Raw genomic sequence first — 19657 nt, 5'->3', positions numbered from 1 at the left:
TTGCACGCCCTGTCCTGTGTTTTAAAATACTAACAAGAGAACTGTATTGAAGCAACTAATAATAAAGTCTTTATTATTAGTTCAACGAAGGTGGTGACACTTTGCCTATAAACTGTCCCCCCTCTCTTTGTCTGCCTCAGTGTGTGCTTTCTGGTTGTTCATCTGTGATAATGTGAGAAATTTAATGCCTTTCTTTCTTGCTTGCTAATCTGTTTACTTTTGTCTTTTTGTACATATATGTTAAGACACATATATGTGTATCTCTATGGTTCCTTTATGAAAAATGTTCAAATTTGAAACTATCTGCTAATTTGCTAAGAATTATGATTGCCAATGTCTTAATGATTTTTTTTTCCCTAATTAGAATGAAACTTCCTCTTTTCTCTATGAATTAATTGCTGTTTCATAAACAACAGAAGGTTTTCAAGATTGGGTATCAAAACCATGCAGCTGTATTGGAATTTCAAATTCATGTCCTCATAGAGAAAAAAGAGAAGCTACCTCCAAAGTAGACCCTCACTGTTCCAAACTGTTTCTATGCTGATCTCTAATATTCTCCTGTTACTGAATAAGCTATCTCTGATTGAAATTTGGATTTGATCAATGGATGAGTTGATTAATTTTGTGCATGGCAAAGAAGTTGCAGCTTAGGGTTTGTAAAACTGTCAGTGTTGAGAGTGCTGTTCTCTTTTGTAGATGGGCATGTATATGCTCATTGTTTGTATATCCCCATCCCTTCCTTACAGCCAAAAGCTCTAATGCCGCCCGACCGCTTCGTGCCGCCTTTACATGGACATGGCAACTGATGTACACGTTCACCCCCATCTATGTCATTTCCTTCCTAGTATGTTCATAGGTCCCACCCCGTCTCACACTCCTTTCCCCCCAAAACCCTTTACGTAGAAATTCTAAGATATGTACAGTCATCCATTTGTTCATTACTGATGAACAAGTTAAAGTTGAGCAAAGAAAAAAAAAAAAAAAGAGTCATCTAATCAGGCTGTAGATATTCATGGAGAGACTTAACTATCAAGCAAGAATTATAGATAAACAGTTTTTGTTTTATAGAAAATTAAATGACTGTTAAAAGAACAAAAAAATATATATCCTGAACAGAATGGTGAAGATTATTTTTCATGTCATGATGTGTGGATGTATGTGTTGTTGCCACCCTGTACCATCCTGTCAAAAGAGAAATATATACTTAAATAATCAGAAATTGTTAAAAAGAAACTAACCTAACTTGTCCAAAGGCATTCTTACACAACTTTCTTTTGTAAATTTTTTTTTCTTCCTGCCAAAATCATGCGGGCAATTTGTTGATGTAAGTTGACAAAACTGATGGTATGCTTTCTTCCTTTGAAAAGTGTTTTTGTTTTTTTGTTTTTTTTTGTTTTTTTTTTGTAGGCTTTTATGATTTTCCAAGCTAACTTTGTTTTTTACCTGTTTTTTTTTTTTTTTTTTCCTACTTACTTATTACTAAACCTTTTCTGAATAGCTCTATCTGTGGCTTTACTTTGTGAATGTTTTTACAATGTTTGCTCTAACTCTGAACTCTTTTTGCAACGCCTTAATTATTGTTTTAGTTTCCTTCATTTCTGTTGTGTTCTTTTTCTTTATTGTTCCAAAAGGTTTGCATCTCTTTATAGTGCCCTGTTTGTGAGCCTTTGCAACGTACAAACAAGCCACTTTGGCAAGAGGATAAGCAGCTTCAATAGACATCTGAATGTTTCAAACTCTCTGTAGCAGCCAAATGGCAGGTTGAACCAGTAACGCATGGGCTATCACCTGTTCCAAACTGGTTTACTAATGATGGGTAGATGCAGAAATCTTTACATCTCCCTTCCAGCTTTTCATTTTTCATATATCCATTTAGAATATGCATGCATATATATATCTGTAGTTTGAAGTGGGGGACACAAGCTGTTACATGCAAGACTCTTCCTATTCAGTTATACAAACATTGAGGTGTCATTGAACTGCCCTGTGACTTTGTGCCATTGTGGTAACTGTAGGGGTCAAAAGGCAAGAGGCTAGGGCAAATAGGGGAGCCCAAAGCTGAGGAAACGAAAGGTTCCTGCAATTTTTCATGACAACTTGTGAGTGGTGACATTTTTGCTGGTTGGCTTTTTATTTTTTTAGATCAGCATGTGACGCTCTAATAGACCTAAAGTGCTAATCAGGTTTTTAAGAGGCTCAAAATAATGTTCATGGAGGTTGGAGCTCTTCCTTCCACCTTGTCTTTTTTTGGCTTTATGATGCAGTTGTTAGTGTTTGTTCACCCGTGTAGGTCAGGGAGGTTAAAAAGCAGCTATATGAAACATCTCACAAACAGTTTCTCATTTCAGACTTAGTTAACTTGCTTTCGGGCCCAGTGGCTCTTGAATAGCAAACAAATGTTAATACCCTGTGTTTCTTTTATCCACAGAGCACATTTTTTGGTGCTCACAGTCTTTGAACAGACCTAAAAGCATTTATACTTGAAGATAAATGAAACAAGCCTCTTAAAAGCCTAAACTAGTCATTTATTTGGAGAAATACATGTGCAGCACTAGAAAGATACAGGCCCACAAACAGTGTGGCACATACACATACAGTGATTAACACTTGATACATACAGTCATGATAAAAAAGAGGACATATGACAACCATGACTAGTTTATAGTACAGTGTAAATGTGGCTCTGACAGAGCACACTGCTATCTGAGAACGTGTGGGATATGTAGGAGTTAGTATGAGTACTACTACTACTACTACTACTACTACTATGTGGCTCACCCTTGTGCATCCCTCAAAGCCTTTTGATGCAATGTATACTTTATTTATGGCTGTTGTTTTCTTTCAGTTTGGGTCTTGTTTGGTTCTTAGTTTCATTGTTTTTGCACTGGTACAGTATTTTCTGTTTTCTTTCTTTCGTTTTCTTCAGTTCCTTTCCTCCCTCTGTTGAGCTTTGCTTTTTGCGTTCTTTGGTTACTGGTTCTTTTGGTGTTTGACTGCTTTCTGCTTTGCTGATTGAAGGCCTTCTTCCCTCTGACTGGTGTTTGTTTCTCTCTTTCACTTTCCAGGAGGGGAGCTAGTCATCCCCGTGCTAGTGGAGGACCCCATAGACATCCCTTCTGTTTCCACCCGTTCTTCCTTCATCCCCCTCCCCCCAACCCTCCGCCCTGTCCTCACCATTATTGAGACCACCAAAGAATCCTTGGCCATGGCCACTGAGGCGGGGGTACCTTGCTTGTCGGACCGAGGCAGCGATGATTGTGATGATGGTGATGGTGGTGATGATGGTGATGATGATGATGATGATGATGGCATGGTGATTTCGGGGTTTGGCTCTGGCGAAGCTTTCGACTCTAGCCTGCCCCCGACTGACGATGAAGATTTTTACACCACCTTCTCCCTGGTAACAGATAAGATCTTGACCACATCGGCCTATGAAGGCGGCTACAAAGCCCTCGCGCCCAAGTGGGAGGCCAAGGACTTGAGGCCTAGCAAAGCCTCTGAGGCAGGTAGGACTACACCCACCTCGCCTCTGCCCGACATCCGGGGCACGCCGCCGGCGGCAGTCCCCTCAGACACGCCACCCAAGCTGCCCGCCGGGAAAATGAACAACCGTGAGATAAAACCCCCACAGCCGGACATAGTCCTGCTGCCCCTACCCACGTCCTTCGATCTGGACGGCACCAAGCCACGGGGCCCCTTCATCACATCGCCCATGCTGCGCACGGTGCCTGCAGCCCTGCCCACAGTGCCTGGTGTGGTACGGCGGGTGCCCCCGGGGGCCTCAGAGGTGATTCGGGAATCCAGCAGTACCACGGGCATGGTGGTGGGCATTGTCTCAGCCGCCGCCCTCTGCATCCTCATCCTCCTCTACGCTATGTACAAGTACAGGAACAGGGACGAGGGTTCCTACCAGGTGGATGAGACACGCAACTACATCAGCAACTCGGCACAAACCAATGGCGCTGTAGTGAAAGATAAAGCACCCAGTGGCAGCGCCAAAGGCAGCGCCAGTAGCAAGAGACCGAAAGACAAGGATAAGGAATATTATGTATAGAAATCAAGTCATTTCCCAAGTCATTAAAAAAGAAACTGTTTGGAACAAAGTTATAAACATTTGACAGTACCATATTGGCAACTGTGACTTAAAAAAGGATAAAATCTCCTGAGAACTCAAGACTAACTGAGTCACTGATACATTTACAAAAGAACACTTACTATTGTAAGCATTTTGGAGAGACAATGCAGTACAACTTCTATGGGACTCATTGTGGACCTTTTTCAAGAGTCCCTGCTGGAGACATTAGGCAGTGTGAATAACATCACTCTAATATCCACACGACCCCAAATGACTGTCAAGAGGTTTGTGATCCTTGGAGCTCAAATGACCTTGTCCATTGTAACCCTGTAAAATACGATCACTGTCATTTCGGCCATTCTGAGCATGCATGTGAGGTGTATGTGACGTGGTGCTGGCATCTGTGTACGTGAGGGACCTCAAGAAACTATGATTGTTGGGGAAAGTTGGAAGTCAAAACATGATTTCGCATTACAAATGGCTTCATTAAATGTAGCTTTCATGGATGCGGTATGAGGTAAAGTATATGTGTACTTAAAGCTGTTTTTTTCTGGGGGTTTTTTTTGTTATTTTTTCGTATTAATTTAGTAAGGTATTTATTTATTAAATTTAGGTCTTTGTTTTAAAGGGTGATGTCCAGTCAGGGTTGACCAGGCAGTGCTCAGTGACCACTCAACAGATGATATTGTAATGTATCTCAGTATTTTTCTCTCCTTCCCTCACGTCTCATTAAAGGATTGGACTGCTACACATGGCATCCAAATTCTACATGACGTTCAAGCGTGCAGAAGTAGATCTACCAGGCAAATTGCACAATACATTATTTATCTGAATCTTAAATCTCTGATAGCATTTTTCTTTTCTTTCTTTTTTCTCTTTTTCTGTTTTTTTTTTTTTTTTTTGTATTTCCTTAAGATTCTGTAACAAAATGCATCATCATAATTTGCATCTGGTGGAGATTTAATTGTAATAATCTTAAAAAAGAAAAATCAACATGCTAAAGTCTTACTCCAGTGTGAACAAGTGTGATTCTATCTGTTGTCTCAGACAACTGTGTCAAAAACAGCAAATATGTTTACATATTTTATTACATTATAGCCGTTGTGCTTTCCAGGTCAATATTGTACAGAAAACTCAAGGTTATGTTCAGTTTTTTAAAATCCTCTTCTTGTATAGACAGACCATTAGATTTTTTTCTGCTGTAGCAACATGGAAAAAACAATTTTTATTCTTTTACCAGAAACGCCTGGAGATAAAAGAAAATGATGTGCACAAGATCATTTGTTAGGCAGGAAGCAAATGTTATTAGATTAGACGTCTAGTTTCTCTGGATGGTGTTTCTCTTCAGTCGCATGGATATTTGACCATCGGAAGCTGTCAGTCAAATAGAAAACACCTCCCTCAGATCTTGTATTAGTGTCTTCTCCTTATTCTGAAATTACTTTAATTATGTTATTTATTTTTTTATTGGAAATTTAAAAAAAACAGAACAAGAGAATAAAGACAGATTATGATGGATTTGGAGATCTATTGCTAGCACCTTACTTCTTTACGGGTGTGTTTTTTGTTTGTTTGTTTGTTTTTCTCCATTTTTTGGTAATCTGTGATGTCAGTGTTCTTGTCTTCTCAACTCGTCTTTTTGCATTTGATTTTTTTTTTTGTTATTGTGTAGATTAATTTCACGTCTCATTTTTATGACATTATCTTCCAGCAATACATTGTTTTTTATGTCATTACTTATTGCAGAACTTACTCGTTTTTATTCATTTTCATGCAAATTCATTCAGTGTATGTTCATTTTGATTTTTTGTGTTGGTATTTGGCTTTTTCAACCAATTATTATTGTCTTATGCTCTTTGACTCCAAACAATTCCCAGAAATAAAAAAAAAAGTTCCCACAATGTTCCCAAACTTTTTGGATGTTGCTGCCGGTGGCTGTCACTCACTCATCCATGTTTTGGATTGAAAGCAGGAGAAGACACGACACACTGCGGGGAAATGGCGACAGATACCTTCTTCAGTGAAGACTATTCACCGAAACCGCAATTTCTCATCCATTTGTTATCACTTCACTGATTTCCTTTTACACCAAAAAGTGGTATTATTTCTATTCAAATGAAGTCCAGAGCAGAGTAGCTCAACAGTATCATTTACCTATAGATGATTATGCAAATTCATACACTCTTCATTGGTGCAACAGGAGAAAAATGAAACAAGGGGAGAAAACAGTTACTCTGAGTCTTTACAACAGCGGAGGAATTGCTTCGGGTTTCTTTAGAGTCAGGCCTTTGTGAGAGTGCACAGCCAAATGAGATTCTCCACCACCATATGGTCGTGTTATGAGCTACTCAATGGCAGCAGCACCTGCTTTCCCAGCTCCTTTTTACACTGTCCATATTTCGTGCAAATGGGCCTTCACAGAGCTGGTCATTAACTTGCAATAGCCCGTTGATGTAGGATATCAGAGTGGTGTGTGAGTATAACCAGCTTGCACAATGACTACATATTAACCCATTCATCCTGCCACAGGCAATAGGAACATGGAGGCCAGCAGGGATTCGTTTCACTGAGAGACTTTTTACATGCTGATTCTCATTTAAAGTCTTTTTTTTTTTTTTTTCTTCACCAAAATGTGTGGGAAATTTGTTCTGCAGAAGTCAACAATAAAAAAACCTAGTGGGTAAGAAATCAAAATCCATATTAACAAGTTGTAACTTTTAATGCACACTTTATCTTATTGCAGCTATAACATGAAAAGACAGCGAGCAGGAACTACAGCAGCAAAGGATTTAAAGCAGCATTAGTCAATATTTTTATATTACACTACAGTATGATGAACCTACAGAGAATTATCACACAGCTCTGTAGTTTCAGCTCACTCATTTGCTCATTGCTGCCATAGAATAGTTCTCTGCAAATACACCCCACGTTAGGTTATAACTAAGCACCGAACAGCAGACGGTGCTATTACCTAAAAGAGATATTGCACTACTATTATACACCGGATTTAAGTCCTATAGGTTGTCAATACAGGTCAGAATAAGATGCTAAAACATAGGTTGTGCAAAGTAACCTTGAATTATTTAGATTGTTAAATTGCTCTAATATGAGCCAACATGGCAGCCGTGTTGTTGCGTTGCCTTAATGAACATTAGGGGCATATCTGTGGAGCAGAAGGTAGAATGAGCTACTGAGATTAGTCTTGCTAGCTGTAAAATTACTAGATTTAGGGACTGCAAATGCAAATGTGCATTAACTAGCGAAGAGTGAAATGAGGCTTTCTGCATGGAGGAATTGTGTTGTTTCAAAGCATCGGACACAGTCAAAAATAGACACAATCCTTCATACTAAATTTCTTTGTGTGGAGTACAACTGAGACCATGAAGAAATAGTCACAATATAAGTGGTCTTAATGGCTTTATTGGTGCTATTTTGTACAATAAAGACTGAATTGTGATAGACAGCACTTTGACTTTATAACTACAAAGTGGAACAGGCAGAGGGGGGTGACTCCAGTGTCTGAGCCCCTGCTCATTTCACAAGTTAAATAAAAGTGCCCCTTTCAACATTCATTATAAATAATTGTATTATGGTCAACATGAATATGCAGAAAAAAATGGCAAATGCTAAAGTCTTGTTTATTTTCTCTAGTCCTCCCATCAGACTGGTATTTTAAAATAATTGTTTTTCGAGTCTGAAATAGGGCTGCAACGAATCCTCGAGGAAATCGATGAACTCGATTACAAAAAATTCTTTGCCTCGAGAATTTGTTTAATTTCTGTCACTTGTGTTATCGGACCTGAACGACCTAGGGATCATTGTTCCACACGGACCATAATCACTGTTGCACAACACATTTTAGTATCAAATGTTTGCGCTATGGCAGAGAGCGAAACCGTCCGTAAAAGGCAGAAAATGTCCAGAGTTTGGGATCATTACAAACAACAAAAGATGACAACACGATGCAATGTGTGTATTGTAAAGTGAAACTGATGAACCACAACAGCACTGCTTCAATGCTTCAACATCTGAACAGAAAGCATCCGGTGTGTTTGTGAACCAGACCGACTCACAAGGTGACGTCATTTCAAGCTAACCTGTCGTTTCTGCCATGTATTACACAACACTATTATTTTTTTAAATGCAAAAGTCTGTTTTATCCGATTACTCGAGTAATCAATGAAATATTCAGTAGAATACTCGACTCCAAAAATAATCGATAGCTGCAGCCCTAGTTTGAAAGCTTTCAAAACATTAGTGACCTACACTCACTGTGGTCCTTGAACGCATCCACAGCAGAAATATGTTGGGTGGACACAAAACGCGCACATGTGCTGCGTTTAGGGATACTCAATTACAGATTGGTCTAAGACGATGTGCTGGTAAGTGACCTATGCAATATGAGACAAAGTTCGTTGTGTTTCCACAATAATGTTTCTAATTCAAAACCAGCTAAACACCTCGACTGTGACGTAACAAGGCGTCGTTTCCGGTGGTCACGTGATTTCCGGCCCGCTGAACCTGGGGCGCAGGTGGTTCATCAAAATGTTTGTTTATTGGACGTAAATGCTGTTTGAGCTGCTGCCTGTCACAGGTGAGTCTGACACAACACTGCACCTTTGGCCGTGGCAGCGAAACTGTTTGTGTTAACTTGGTGTTTGGTTTTAGTTTAGTTGAGTCATTTCTGTGGCGCCATGAGGACTGGTAATGATGTGCGTGTTACTCCATGTGCTTCAGTAAAGAAGTTGTACACAATTTGATGTATTTGTTCCCTTTTACCTCTGTAGGGCAGAATGCTGAGGTAATACTGAAGGTGTTTGAAGATATTTAGGATATTTAAACGCTTTTCTTTATCACTGATTAAAATTAAAGGCTAATTCTCTGAGACAGCAACAGCAGAAGAGCGAAAAAATGACTGTAGTATAAATTAACACCACTGAAAATAAATATCTCCCTAGTTTAGCAAATTATTTCCCCAAATACTAAATAAATGTGTATTTGCAGTCAGTATTATGGTCATAATTAATTCAGGTCCTCAGATAAAACCTGTGCAGCACAGTGAAAGGGGGCAGAGCCTACATTTAGCTCCTACTGGCACAAACCCTGAAACAGTGAGGTAGTGCTGTTTTAACAACCATTAGTCACTCTCAGATTTACACCAGCAGGGTGCCAGCAGAGGAGGCATATCCATTTGATATTCACAACCCATTTGCTTACACAGTTGTTGGCTGACAAAGTTTATTGATTACATTTTATGTGTAGCAACTACTTTTCCTTTTAGTCGAATTAGTAGAAGTAGATTACATCAGTCCCGCTGATGTCGGCTGGATAATTCATATCTTAATTGACAGAAAAACAATTTACATTTGCTAATGGCTTTGCCAAATGGATTTCTGCGTGTGTTTGACTGCATTAGCTCTGCCTTCTCTCTGTACAGGGCCTCTGGAACACCAACAAAGGAGCGGCTCATGCATTTAAAGGCTGACAGTTGACCTCTCATGAAATTTACTTCAACTAATGAACTGGTTAATTCCACTTAAATGCTTTATAGCATGTTTTCCTTTGAAATAAACAGCAGCTTTATAAGAGAAGTACATCAGCCCTGTCACTGTAACAGATGAAATCCGTAGTTGCTTCGTATTCTCCCGTCGAACGCTGTAAAACACCTTGAGCACTGGGAACATTTGCAGCTATAGTATTTTATGGCTCCTCTGTATTGTAGATTGTTGACATGCATCTTCTTCTTCTTTTTTTTCTCTCCCAGTACAGCGTCAGGAGAGCTCCTATATCCTCCACGGACCCAAACAAAGCAGATGTGAAGTTGATGGTGATCAGTCCTGAAAGGTAAAATATGAGCTCCTGACCTTAAATCCAGCATTACAAAGGACACACACACGCACACAACACACACACGCAGGCAAACCTCAAAAAGAAGTGTGGATGTCTTTCTGTCTGTGTGTGTGTGTTAAACAACCCTAAGCCACGTTCACAGAAATTACTGGTTTAGTGGATACAAACACATGTTGGTTAAACACTGATATTCATTTATCTGAGTGCACACAGTGATGCATTGCCAGTGTCCAGGTGTATGTACGTGGACTTAATTCATTTTTGTGTCTCCTTGTGAGGAGCATATCTCCTTTTATTCATCTGCTCCCAAGCTTTCAGTTAGCTCCTCAGCACTAATTAACTGCCAAGATATGAGTGTGCTAATCTGGGCTTTAAATCTTCAGTTTCACTGATAAAAGCTTTTACAGGCTGCCACAACCGCATGATAAAGAGGACGCCTGCCCCCTCGCCTAGTGGACACAGTGCCATCTAGGGACTGCAGCTATCGGCATCAGTAGGCTACGTAATGCATCTCACAGCAAAGGTAGAAAAACTCCATAAATTTCAGTATCTAGTCTAATTTTCATGTTAGTATTTTTAATAACATACCATACTAAGTCACAATTTTCAAAACACTTGAAGGCACAATATTTCTAATAATGAAAATTGGACCATGGTGTAGTAGCTGATGAAAAATGTGGCGTTTTATATGTCATGAAGAATAGGCCATAGTATAGTTTGGCATGACACTGACATCACAGTATATTATTGGATACTTTGTATGTTCTCCCTTTGTCTTTATTACCTTCTCCATCCTCTTTGGGTATCTCCGGAGCAGCACTTCTACCCTTTCAGGTGAAGCTTTAGTCCATTCTTTATTGCATACTTGTTCCAAGTCTGCCAGATCTCTTGGTTGTCTACAGTGTACATCCTTTTTCAAATCTGTCAGATTTAAGTGCAGACTGGTACGGCCATGGTAAAACATTCACCTTATACCTCTTAAACCATTCCTGAGTTGACTTTGCTTTGTGCTTTGGATCATTGATTTGTTGGAGGAATCACTGCCTCTTCATGTTTAGCTTTTTGACTGAGGTAGGAGCCTTTGCTTCAAAATCTGATAATGGGCTGCATCTCCACTTTACGCAGAGCTCCATTGCCTGTTGCAGACATACACTCCCAAATCATTAGTGAGCCTTCACCATGTTTGACTGTGGAAGTCTTCTTCCCTCACTACACAAATAATGTGATCAAATAATTCAACTTTGGTCTCGTCAGATCACAGAATCTTCTTCCAAAGCTCATTTGGTTTGTTCACATTCTCCTCAGCAGGCTCAAAACACGCTGTCTGTGTCAAGAGGTAAGCAACGGTGTCCTGTGTGCTTTTCTCCCAAGCAGTCCAGACATGCAGACTGTGCTTGACTGTGGAGATGTGGATTTTTATTCTAGTTGCTAATGACTTTGTTGGGCCCCTTGCTGTTTGTTTTGGATCTTTATGTAGCTCTCCAGCAGATTTCCTAGTGCCTCTTTCAGTTATTTTTGGTCCTCCAATTCTTGTCCTTGTTTCTTCCATTTCTGGATTGGTCTTCACAGTTGGTACTGCTATCCCTAAACACTTTGAAATATTTTTATACTCCTCTCCAGCTTTATTAAGGTTTGCCAGCTTCATCTTGAGGCCTTCTGAAAACTGTTTTCCTCTTGTTCCCATGTATCCCATGTATTTGTTGCTCTCAGCGAACTGCGTGAGACCTAGCCTCTTGCACATTTAAACTTTAAGCCCAATTTAACACCCACTGCCACTCACCAAGCATGGAGTGACAGTCTTTTTTTAAAGATCAGACACCTGATATACTAATTACTGAGAGGGTTTATGAAGGGGTAATGCAAAGTATTGCACTGATAATTTGTATTATTTTGCAGTAATTTCCTTCTATATGCACTCCTTGACTATTTTTGTTACTTCAGATAGTGGAGGAACATTTGTACCAGATGAATGTAAGGCAAACTTTTTCACTTAGCTGTATGTCATGAAATTTGAAAATTTTGAAAACTGTGCCATAGCATAATTGATGAAAATTGTTCAGGCGTATATTTGATGAAAAGTGAGATATATATATATATAGATATATACTTTGTCATGATGACAAATGATGCAGTAGTATACTATGGAAGGAAAATTATTTATTGGTATAGTATAGGATGAAGATTGATTGCTATAATATATAATAATATAATATATATCTTGAATGTTGTCTGCTATGCTGCCACCATAATGTTTATGTGATGGAAATTATGCCATAGCATTTGTTTAGATACTATGTGATCAAATTTGTGCTATGATAGAGGTTATTAAATTTGTGTCATTAAAATTGTACTGTACAGCGTGTTATGACAGGTCCAACATAGCACAGTATGTAATGAACAAAATGGCGTAGTATATTAGAAAAAAAGTTTCTTCATATGGTATGTCATGAAAAATATGTCATAGTATGTCAAGAAAATCGTAACTTAGCCATAGTTCAGCATTTTATGGAAACTCTGCCACACTATCATGAACATTTTACCTTAGTGCTGCATGTCACAGTTTTACGTCCCAGGGTTTTAATTTCATTCACTGTGTTTACCAGAACAATGAATGTCTTAGCACTGAAGTGAAGCAAGGTTAGATGAAATTAAGAAGGTTAGTTTCCCCCATATGGGAGAAGGCAGCAAAACATAATAGTAAAGAGAGCAGGAAGTCCGACCTCCATGCCAGCACATTGCTTCTCTGTTGCTGTGCTGTCGAGAGCATCAATGGTCTTGTGAGGATGGAGACAGAGATAATATGATGCAGGTGGAGGATGCACAAGTATGGGAGTACGTCTCCATCTGTATGTCAGTGAGTGATGTTCTAAACTGTGTGTGTGTGTCTGCGTGTGTCTGTGTGTGTACTGTATCAGTACCTAGGGAGACAGGCCCCCTCTCCCAAGCTTGACAGTGTGATTGGATCTAGCGAGAATCCCAATGAAGCAATGAGTATCTCAGCGGCAGCTCCACTCCCTGGGGCCCCTGTGCAGCCCACGGGCTGGCCCCAGCCCTGTCTGTTCAGACCAGATGGAAAGCGAGGCAGGATGAGGACTGGGATAGAAGAAAGGCGAATGAACTTCTAATCGTTTCAACTGCTGTGAAGGTGACTGCAGCGAAACCAGCAGTAAATATGATCTGATCATAAGTGACGGTGGCAGGTACTTCTTGAGGTTGGTTAACAGGGGGTTCTGTATGCTGCTGTGTTGAATCTATATGAATCTGTAACGTTACACAATGGATTTTAAATGTTTTGGATACATAAAGTGATAATAACTGACTGGCCAGCCAGTCATAGCAAATAAGTCTGTTTTGGGTTATATAAAACGTCTGAAACATCCATTGATTTGGATTCCTCTTAGCTCAGCCTTGTCCAGTGAAACAGCATCACGTCTGCAAACACTGACACATGTATTTCTCACTTAGTAGTATTCAGTTAAAATGGGAAATATTCAATGTTAACCTAGCTGACTTTTACAGCATTATGGGCCTAATGTATAGTAATAAAAGCTCTGATGTTTTGAAAGTATAAGTCAGACATTGAAATCATGAGCATTTTCTAATCTGTGTGCTCGTACGTGTTGACTACAACATATTCCACTGTTTTTTTATTTTGCACTGCAATCTGTTTTAATGTCAAGGTGCATAAAGTTCTACTAGCTGTAAGTTTGAACCCCAATTTTTGCCATAGTTTTTCCACAGCTGCTCAGATTTGTTTAAGCTGGCCAAATTTTATTCCTACTTGTTCCAGTTGGTCTCAGATAACGCAGCAGCTGCACAGAGCAGGTTTCATTTCATTTGTTTTTTAGATTTCATCCAAACCCTGCTTCAAAATCAGTGCAGTATGAAATAAAAGTATAATAAGCTAAAGGAAGGTACAGTGGAAGATTACAGAGAGGAATTTAGACCAAACTGCGTAGTTCTGAGAGTGTGTGTACCCCCACCCCCACAGAGGCTAATACCATATTCATATGATGAAGTGAGCGATAAGATAGAAATTAATGACATTGAATCTGTGAATGTTACTGTCACGTCACTCAAGTCAATTCACAACTGGGTCGTAACAGTTGCCATCTGGCTGCGGTGAGGCATGAGATTTAGCACAGGACCTCACAAGTGATGACACTCGAGCGTGGTATAAAGGATGTGATGAGCCAGGAGAGGTCATTCTGTCTGCACGATTGGCAGGCGGCATGCTTCTCCTCCACACCTGTCTGCCATCAAACATGGAAATCACCCTGCTCACCCGTGACTGTTGCATATTTGATGAGTAAACACAGTGTACGGCACTTCATCTTATTTTACAATGGGATATAAATACAAATTGTTGCACAACAATTGCACAAAAAACATTTTTTCTAAGCCCAGGAGGAAATGAGGTTGATACGAAGACTCAGCTGCAATAACCCATTCACTTATTGAACGACAAGCGGCTGGATACACTCTCAGCCCCCGGGCTTAAACGAAAAAGCAAAGCATGGCTGCCTGATTGAATGGGTTTGTAATGCAAGCCAAATAGGTTTGTTCTAATTGGAATCGGCCTCGGTGACGGCTGCAGAGGCTTACAGCAGCACTATAACAGCAGTGGCAAACACCTCATCGCTGTTTGATTGGCTGTGAGAAGCAGAAGCAACACTAAGGGGTTGCTGTGTTTACTAATGGCTGTTTTAGAGGGGTAATATTCAATGAGCCTTAACGTTAGAAGTCACCGCATTTGTTTATGTATACGTTTGCTTGACTATGTGGTTGTTGTGTAACAGGCTGTGCTTGCTGAGTTGTTTTTACAACATACTGTAAAGTCCAAAGTTTCTTCATTGTGATGGAGCTTTCAATGGCACATTCTGCCATGGAGCACTTGAGCAAGACACAGGCTAAACCCTGAATAGCTGAGGGGCTGTTATATAAGTGACCTAAGCATCTGAATTCCATGGGGAAGTGTGTAAAAACATCATCTGAAGCTAAATTATCAGTAATATTGCATAGAAAACCTAGAGAGAAACAAATAAGGTATAACACTAATAATCCCACCTCTGGGCCTCTGCTGAATTTTAGGGTTCAGATTTAAAACAATAACATTCCCTTCACCTCAAGGATGTATAGACACTTATTTCCATCTGCATTCTTTAATGTGGTATATATTTATGATATGTTTATGTTTGTCTTCATGTTTGGTAGAAGTGTCTGACTCACTGGCTGAGGAACAGCAGTGGTGAAACTGAAAGTTGAACTGAGGACACAGCTGGGCAGAAGGTAGGATACATGTTCACATTTTCTGCACTGGCTTTATGTTATCCCTGCAACAGTAGTTGTATGTTTGTGTGTATGAATATGTTTAGGCCCATGTTTGCATGTTAATTGTCAGCCCTGAACATGCGTCACCCTGTTAATGACCTGACTTCTCAGCCTTACAGGATATAGGCAGAGAAAGAATGACTCTTGGAGACCTTTTCTAAATAGATCTGAATACCACTGGCTCATTTTAAATAACTTTGACTGTCATGCTGCAATTCATTCTGAAATGCTCAGACAGATGTGTGTTAAGTTTCTCATGCATGTGCAAATGCAGATTACAAAGCCAACAAACTTTTTTAAAATAAGACTTTTTTTTTTTTCTCTCTCTCTCTCTCTGCTAGAAAACACAAATATACGCCAACCAGTGGAACGCTCTGAATTTATTCATTACCATCTCTCAATCTGACAAAGTGGAGTAAAGCTGGACTAATGATGGGGCAGAATGTAAATGGGGAGACTAGTCTGCTGGGAGCAGTAGGGTTGATCTATGAGTTTGCATGTGTTTTGCAACCTAATATAGCTTAGATAAGCAGGCACTTACCCAGGGATGTGGTACTGTATAAAGAAGCGCATTAGGTAGCCAGGGTTGTCTGTGAGTGTGTGTTGTTTGGAGGTGACTGAGTCCGCAGAATGTGATTTATTTAGACAAATGTGAAAATATCAATAATATGATGAATGAGAGCGGAGAAAAGCAAAACTGTGAGATTGTTCATCATCTTCAAATTTAAGTCTGAACACAAGTTTGAGGCCTTTTGGGGAATAAATATTGCTGCAGCTTGCTCTGCTCTCCTCTGACAGGTGAAATAGGAGTTACAAAGCAAAAACAACCCTCAATTTTCAATCTTATAGTCTCACAGCATCTGCAAGATTTTCTGGATTGGTTGGGACCTCACCATCCATCTGTGTTTAATGTTAAACCCCCAACAGAACCAGCGACCACAAGTCAGTAGATAAATATAAAAGCAACAGTATGTTTGAGGAGTCATCAGACAAGCACAATTGATATTTGCAGCAACACGTGCTGTGAGAGTAATTCAATATTTTCTCTGGACCTCAGCTTTCCAAATGTGCTTAGAACTTAAGAGGGGAAGCAGGGATTGAGTGCAGGCTTAGTACGGCTTCGCAGCTCATTTTTGTTCTGAGCTTGTTTGAACTTTGTTTTCCTCTGGATGATGCTTCATGAAACACACATTTTGTGAGACTGGACGTGTAATTCCCTGGGCTATGTCGAACACTTTTTCTGCCTTTGTTATTCTAGTCTTAATGTAACAAACTTTGCTTCTTTTAACCAGAGAACTCATCCTTATAAATGATGCCTTAAGAGATTAAAATGCTGTTTCTTCAGAGGACAAAACAGTACATCACTACTGAAGTGTGTTGAGAAATGCCAACATTGTAAGCTTTTAGTTTTGTGAAGGAAGACTACCTAGCTTTCAATTGAGTCCCTTCTTCTCTTTCAATAATACAGGCTGCTGCACAGAAGACACCTGCAGAAGCTTTAAAAGTTGAATTGGATACAGCTGGCACACACAAAGCTGCAAGATTTTCTGAAGGTGCCTGAAAGTGCACATATAGTATTCAGAAACCCTTCACTTTTTTCAGTTTTCTCAATCTGTGCCCAGTGCCCACCTAATGACAAAAATGAAAACAGAATTTTAGGAATGAAAAAAGTGAAGGTGGTCTGAATACTTTCTGAATGCACCATATGCCTTTTCACACATTTAGCTTGATAATTGTTTTGTTTTTCAGATGATGACTACTACTCAAGGGAAACATGATGGTGAGTAACATTTAACATTAATTATACCACTTAGCAATAATTCTTTTCACCCAAATGAGAACCAAATACTACTGCGCTATAAAACAAAAGTGAGTCGATCTGAAAGAGATAAATATTGCAAAACAAATTTCTCTTAATTCATCTATCTGTATTTTTACGTGTTAAATTTGCTTCTGTCTATATGGTCAGACACTGACAAAAAGGTTGTAATATGAGGCAAGTCAAACATAGGACTGAACAGATAAAACAAATATAAGGCTTAATATTATTCCCTTTAACTGCCAACTAGTTGTTTAAGATACTGTTTCAGTAGCACAAACACTTACTGTAGGTCCCATTTTGTATCAACATGATGTGCACTGGCTGGTGGAGTTTTCTGAAACACGTTCAGCTACTGTATGTTACTAGCTGTAGTAGTCGGGATTTGGTTGGTGGTTAGGGAGAAAATAAAAGGATTTTTGTTTTTAAACCAGACTGACTGGAGTTTAAGAAAAAACAGGGACCTTTATTTCTTTTTGTGTGACATGTTTTAGATTTACCTGATGTATTCAGTCACATTTTTGACTTGTCTGAAAACCTTTGCACCATTTTGTCAGGTTCAGGGCTCCACCCCTGCCAGCATGCTCAGTGTTTATAGAAGTGCTGAGAATATCTGGTCAGGTTTATATCAGCTCACCTTGCATAAGTCTCAAAACATACAGCTCAAACAAGATTATGTACGTGTTAGTCATGTTTACACAGCAGGTCGTCTGTTTACACCTTTGAAGTCGAGCAGTAAAGTAAAAGAGGACGTTCCTCTGTGGCTTTAGTTTGTTCTCGTCAATGAAGGATTTTAGCAAAAAGCAAAAGATATACTAGTGGGAGTAGCTGGAGTCTCTCGGCTCAGCAAAGCAAACACTTCACTCTGAAATGAAGGGGACATCAAGTGTGCTTATAAAACCAGACATTTAGCTGTGCAGGGATTTATTCACAGTGCAAACCTTCCTTCACATTTAATAACGAGTAGGCATCCATGTGCATATTGTTCCGTTTACTGCGTAAAACAAAAGATAGAGAGCCATAAAGTCAGTCAATACATTAAATAATAAGGTGGTAAAGCTTTGTAACAGATTTGTCACATTTTCATGATGACAACAAAGTGTGTTTATAAAAGACTTCATTGTTCAAAAGGCACCAGTTTTGTTGACTTAATGTCTACTAAATCATTTTATTACAAACACACCGGCATGATAATAGAAGTACAGATTGGTCACAGTGTAAATATGTAAAACAAAGAAGAAATGTAACAGTCAAACTATTTGGTTTAGACCTTTTTCAAACCCATTAAATACATTCAATCCAGGTTCATATAAATAACATAAACACTTTTGAGTATGTTCTCCTTTACAGTGTACAAACTTACTTCTTTCTGAGTGTTTGCCATGTAATCTCACATTTGTACATTTCTGCTCTCAGGCACCTGGTTGAGGTAGTCCAGGAGGATTAATGCTGGGTACAAGGCCTCCTCCGACACTGAAGTTGTTCTTTGTTCTGGATGAGCACCAACAAGGTAGAACTGGCTGTAAGCACCATGCGTCTGGGGTTGTAGAGATATAAAGTTTAGTTTGAGGTTGAGCTAATCTGTGAGAGGTTTGGCCCCGTTGACTGCAGAGTCCTCCAAGTCTGCACTGGTCAGGTGTTTGTGAGGAGCTGCTGTAAAATAGGCAGAAAGGGAGGAAGGCAAACCAAAGGAAAACAATCATATATCTTGTCAGCCTAAAATGTTGGAGTAATATATTCCTTTATATAGTAGTCATTAGTATGTGTGTTAATTGTATTACACTGTATATAAACACTGGTGATAAACAGCCACAGCTATGTTTTGGCCACCGTAATTCTTGCACCCCTCACGCCAAATCTGAACAGCTTAGGGAAATACTATGAGTGATTTGGCTGTGAGCCACTGGCAGTGATACAGACACACTTCCAGAGCACTGATGGAAAGTTGTGGCATTATTTTCAATTTAACAAATCAGTGTCTTCCAAGAAACTCACTTTGCAGTCATTCAGCCATTAACAAGGGAAAGATCTGAAGCTGAAAAAGCAGCTGCACTGAAAGACCTGGGTGGGAGCTCACAGATATTCAGCCAATTACATGGCTTCTAAAAGAATGTAAACCAATGAGCTAAAGATCCATCTTAATGCATTTCCACTAGTTACACTAGATGTAAATAAGCTAGAAACAGCTACAGTTAAGAGTCTATAAAGACATGGAAATGAGGTACATATAATATAACTGAGCTGTAAGAGACAAAACAGCAAGTAATGACTGTTATAGGCAACCAAGAATTATGGTTATCAAGGACAAGCTAAATGCTGCCACCCTGTTATTTTGTTACAATGCAAAGGACGTTATTGTGACTTTTATGGTATTTGTTACTGACATTGTTAAAACAATGTTTGACAGTACTTGCTAACAATTCTTGGTTGTCTTACAACTGTTACAGTTAAAATGACATCAGTTGGTCTTCTGGCACCCATTTCTATTTACTCATATCCAGTGGCCGATGGAAACGTGCTTAGATTGTAAGCCAATCAGCTATTTAGCAACTTTCTTTCAGAAGTCACATAATTGGTTGAAT

General features: G+C 39.4%; 2 protein-coding genes and 1 long non-coding RNA gene across 11 annotated transcripts in view; 2 read left to right on the top strand and 1 right to left on the bottom strand.

The window, feature by feature from the left end:
- The window catches only part of nrxn3b (neurexin 3b), a 253183-nt gene extending 247403 nt beyond the window's left edge, over window positions 1–5780 (top strand). Inside the window, exon 24 of the mRNA XM_026319115.1 lies at window positions 3066–5780. Coding sequence (XP_026174900.1) covers window positions 3066–4054 — 989 coding nt within the window. The 3' untranslated portion in view covers window positions 4055–5780. The remainder of the gene's footprint in view (window positions 1–3065) is intronic.
- A 2795-nt stretch (window positions 5781–8575) lies between these two features.
- Window positions 8576–18619, top strand: LOC113137459 (uncharacterized). The gene is made up of 6 exons (XR_003296363.1): window positions 8576–8669; window positions 9840–9919; window positions 10333–10448; window positions 15140–15214; window positions 17006–17036; window positions 18492–18619. It is a non-coding gene; the product is annotated as an uncharacterized LOC113137459 (long non-coding RNA).
- Window positions 18066–19657, bottom strand: part of cep128 (centrosomal protein 128) — a 44542-nt gene continuing 42950 nt past the window's right edge. For 5 of the 9 annotated variants that reach the window (XM_026319123.2, XM_026319136.2, XM_026319126.2 and 2 more), the window contains one exon: window positions 18066–18728. In XM_026319123.2, coding sequence (XP_026174908.1) covers window positions 18652–18728 — 77 coding nt within the window. In that variant the 3' untranslated portion in view covers window positions 18066–18651. The remainder of the gene's footprint in view (window positions 18729–19657) is intronic. The other 4 variants (XM_026319127.2, XM_026319124.2, XM_026319125.2 and 1 more) reach the window with 1 other exon arrangement.

Source organism: Mastacembelus armatus, chromosome 24 (genome assembly GCF_900324485.2).
Source record: "Mastacembelus armatus chromosome 24, fMasArm1.2, whole genome shotgun sequence".
NCBI lineage: Eukaryota > Metazoa > Chordata > Actinopteri > Synbranchiformes > Mastacembelidae > Mastacembelus > Mastacembelus armatus.
The sequence above is the reverse complement of the archived record's forward strand: the minus strand, read 5'-3'. Positions and strand labels throughout refer to the sequence as shown.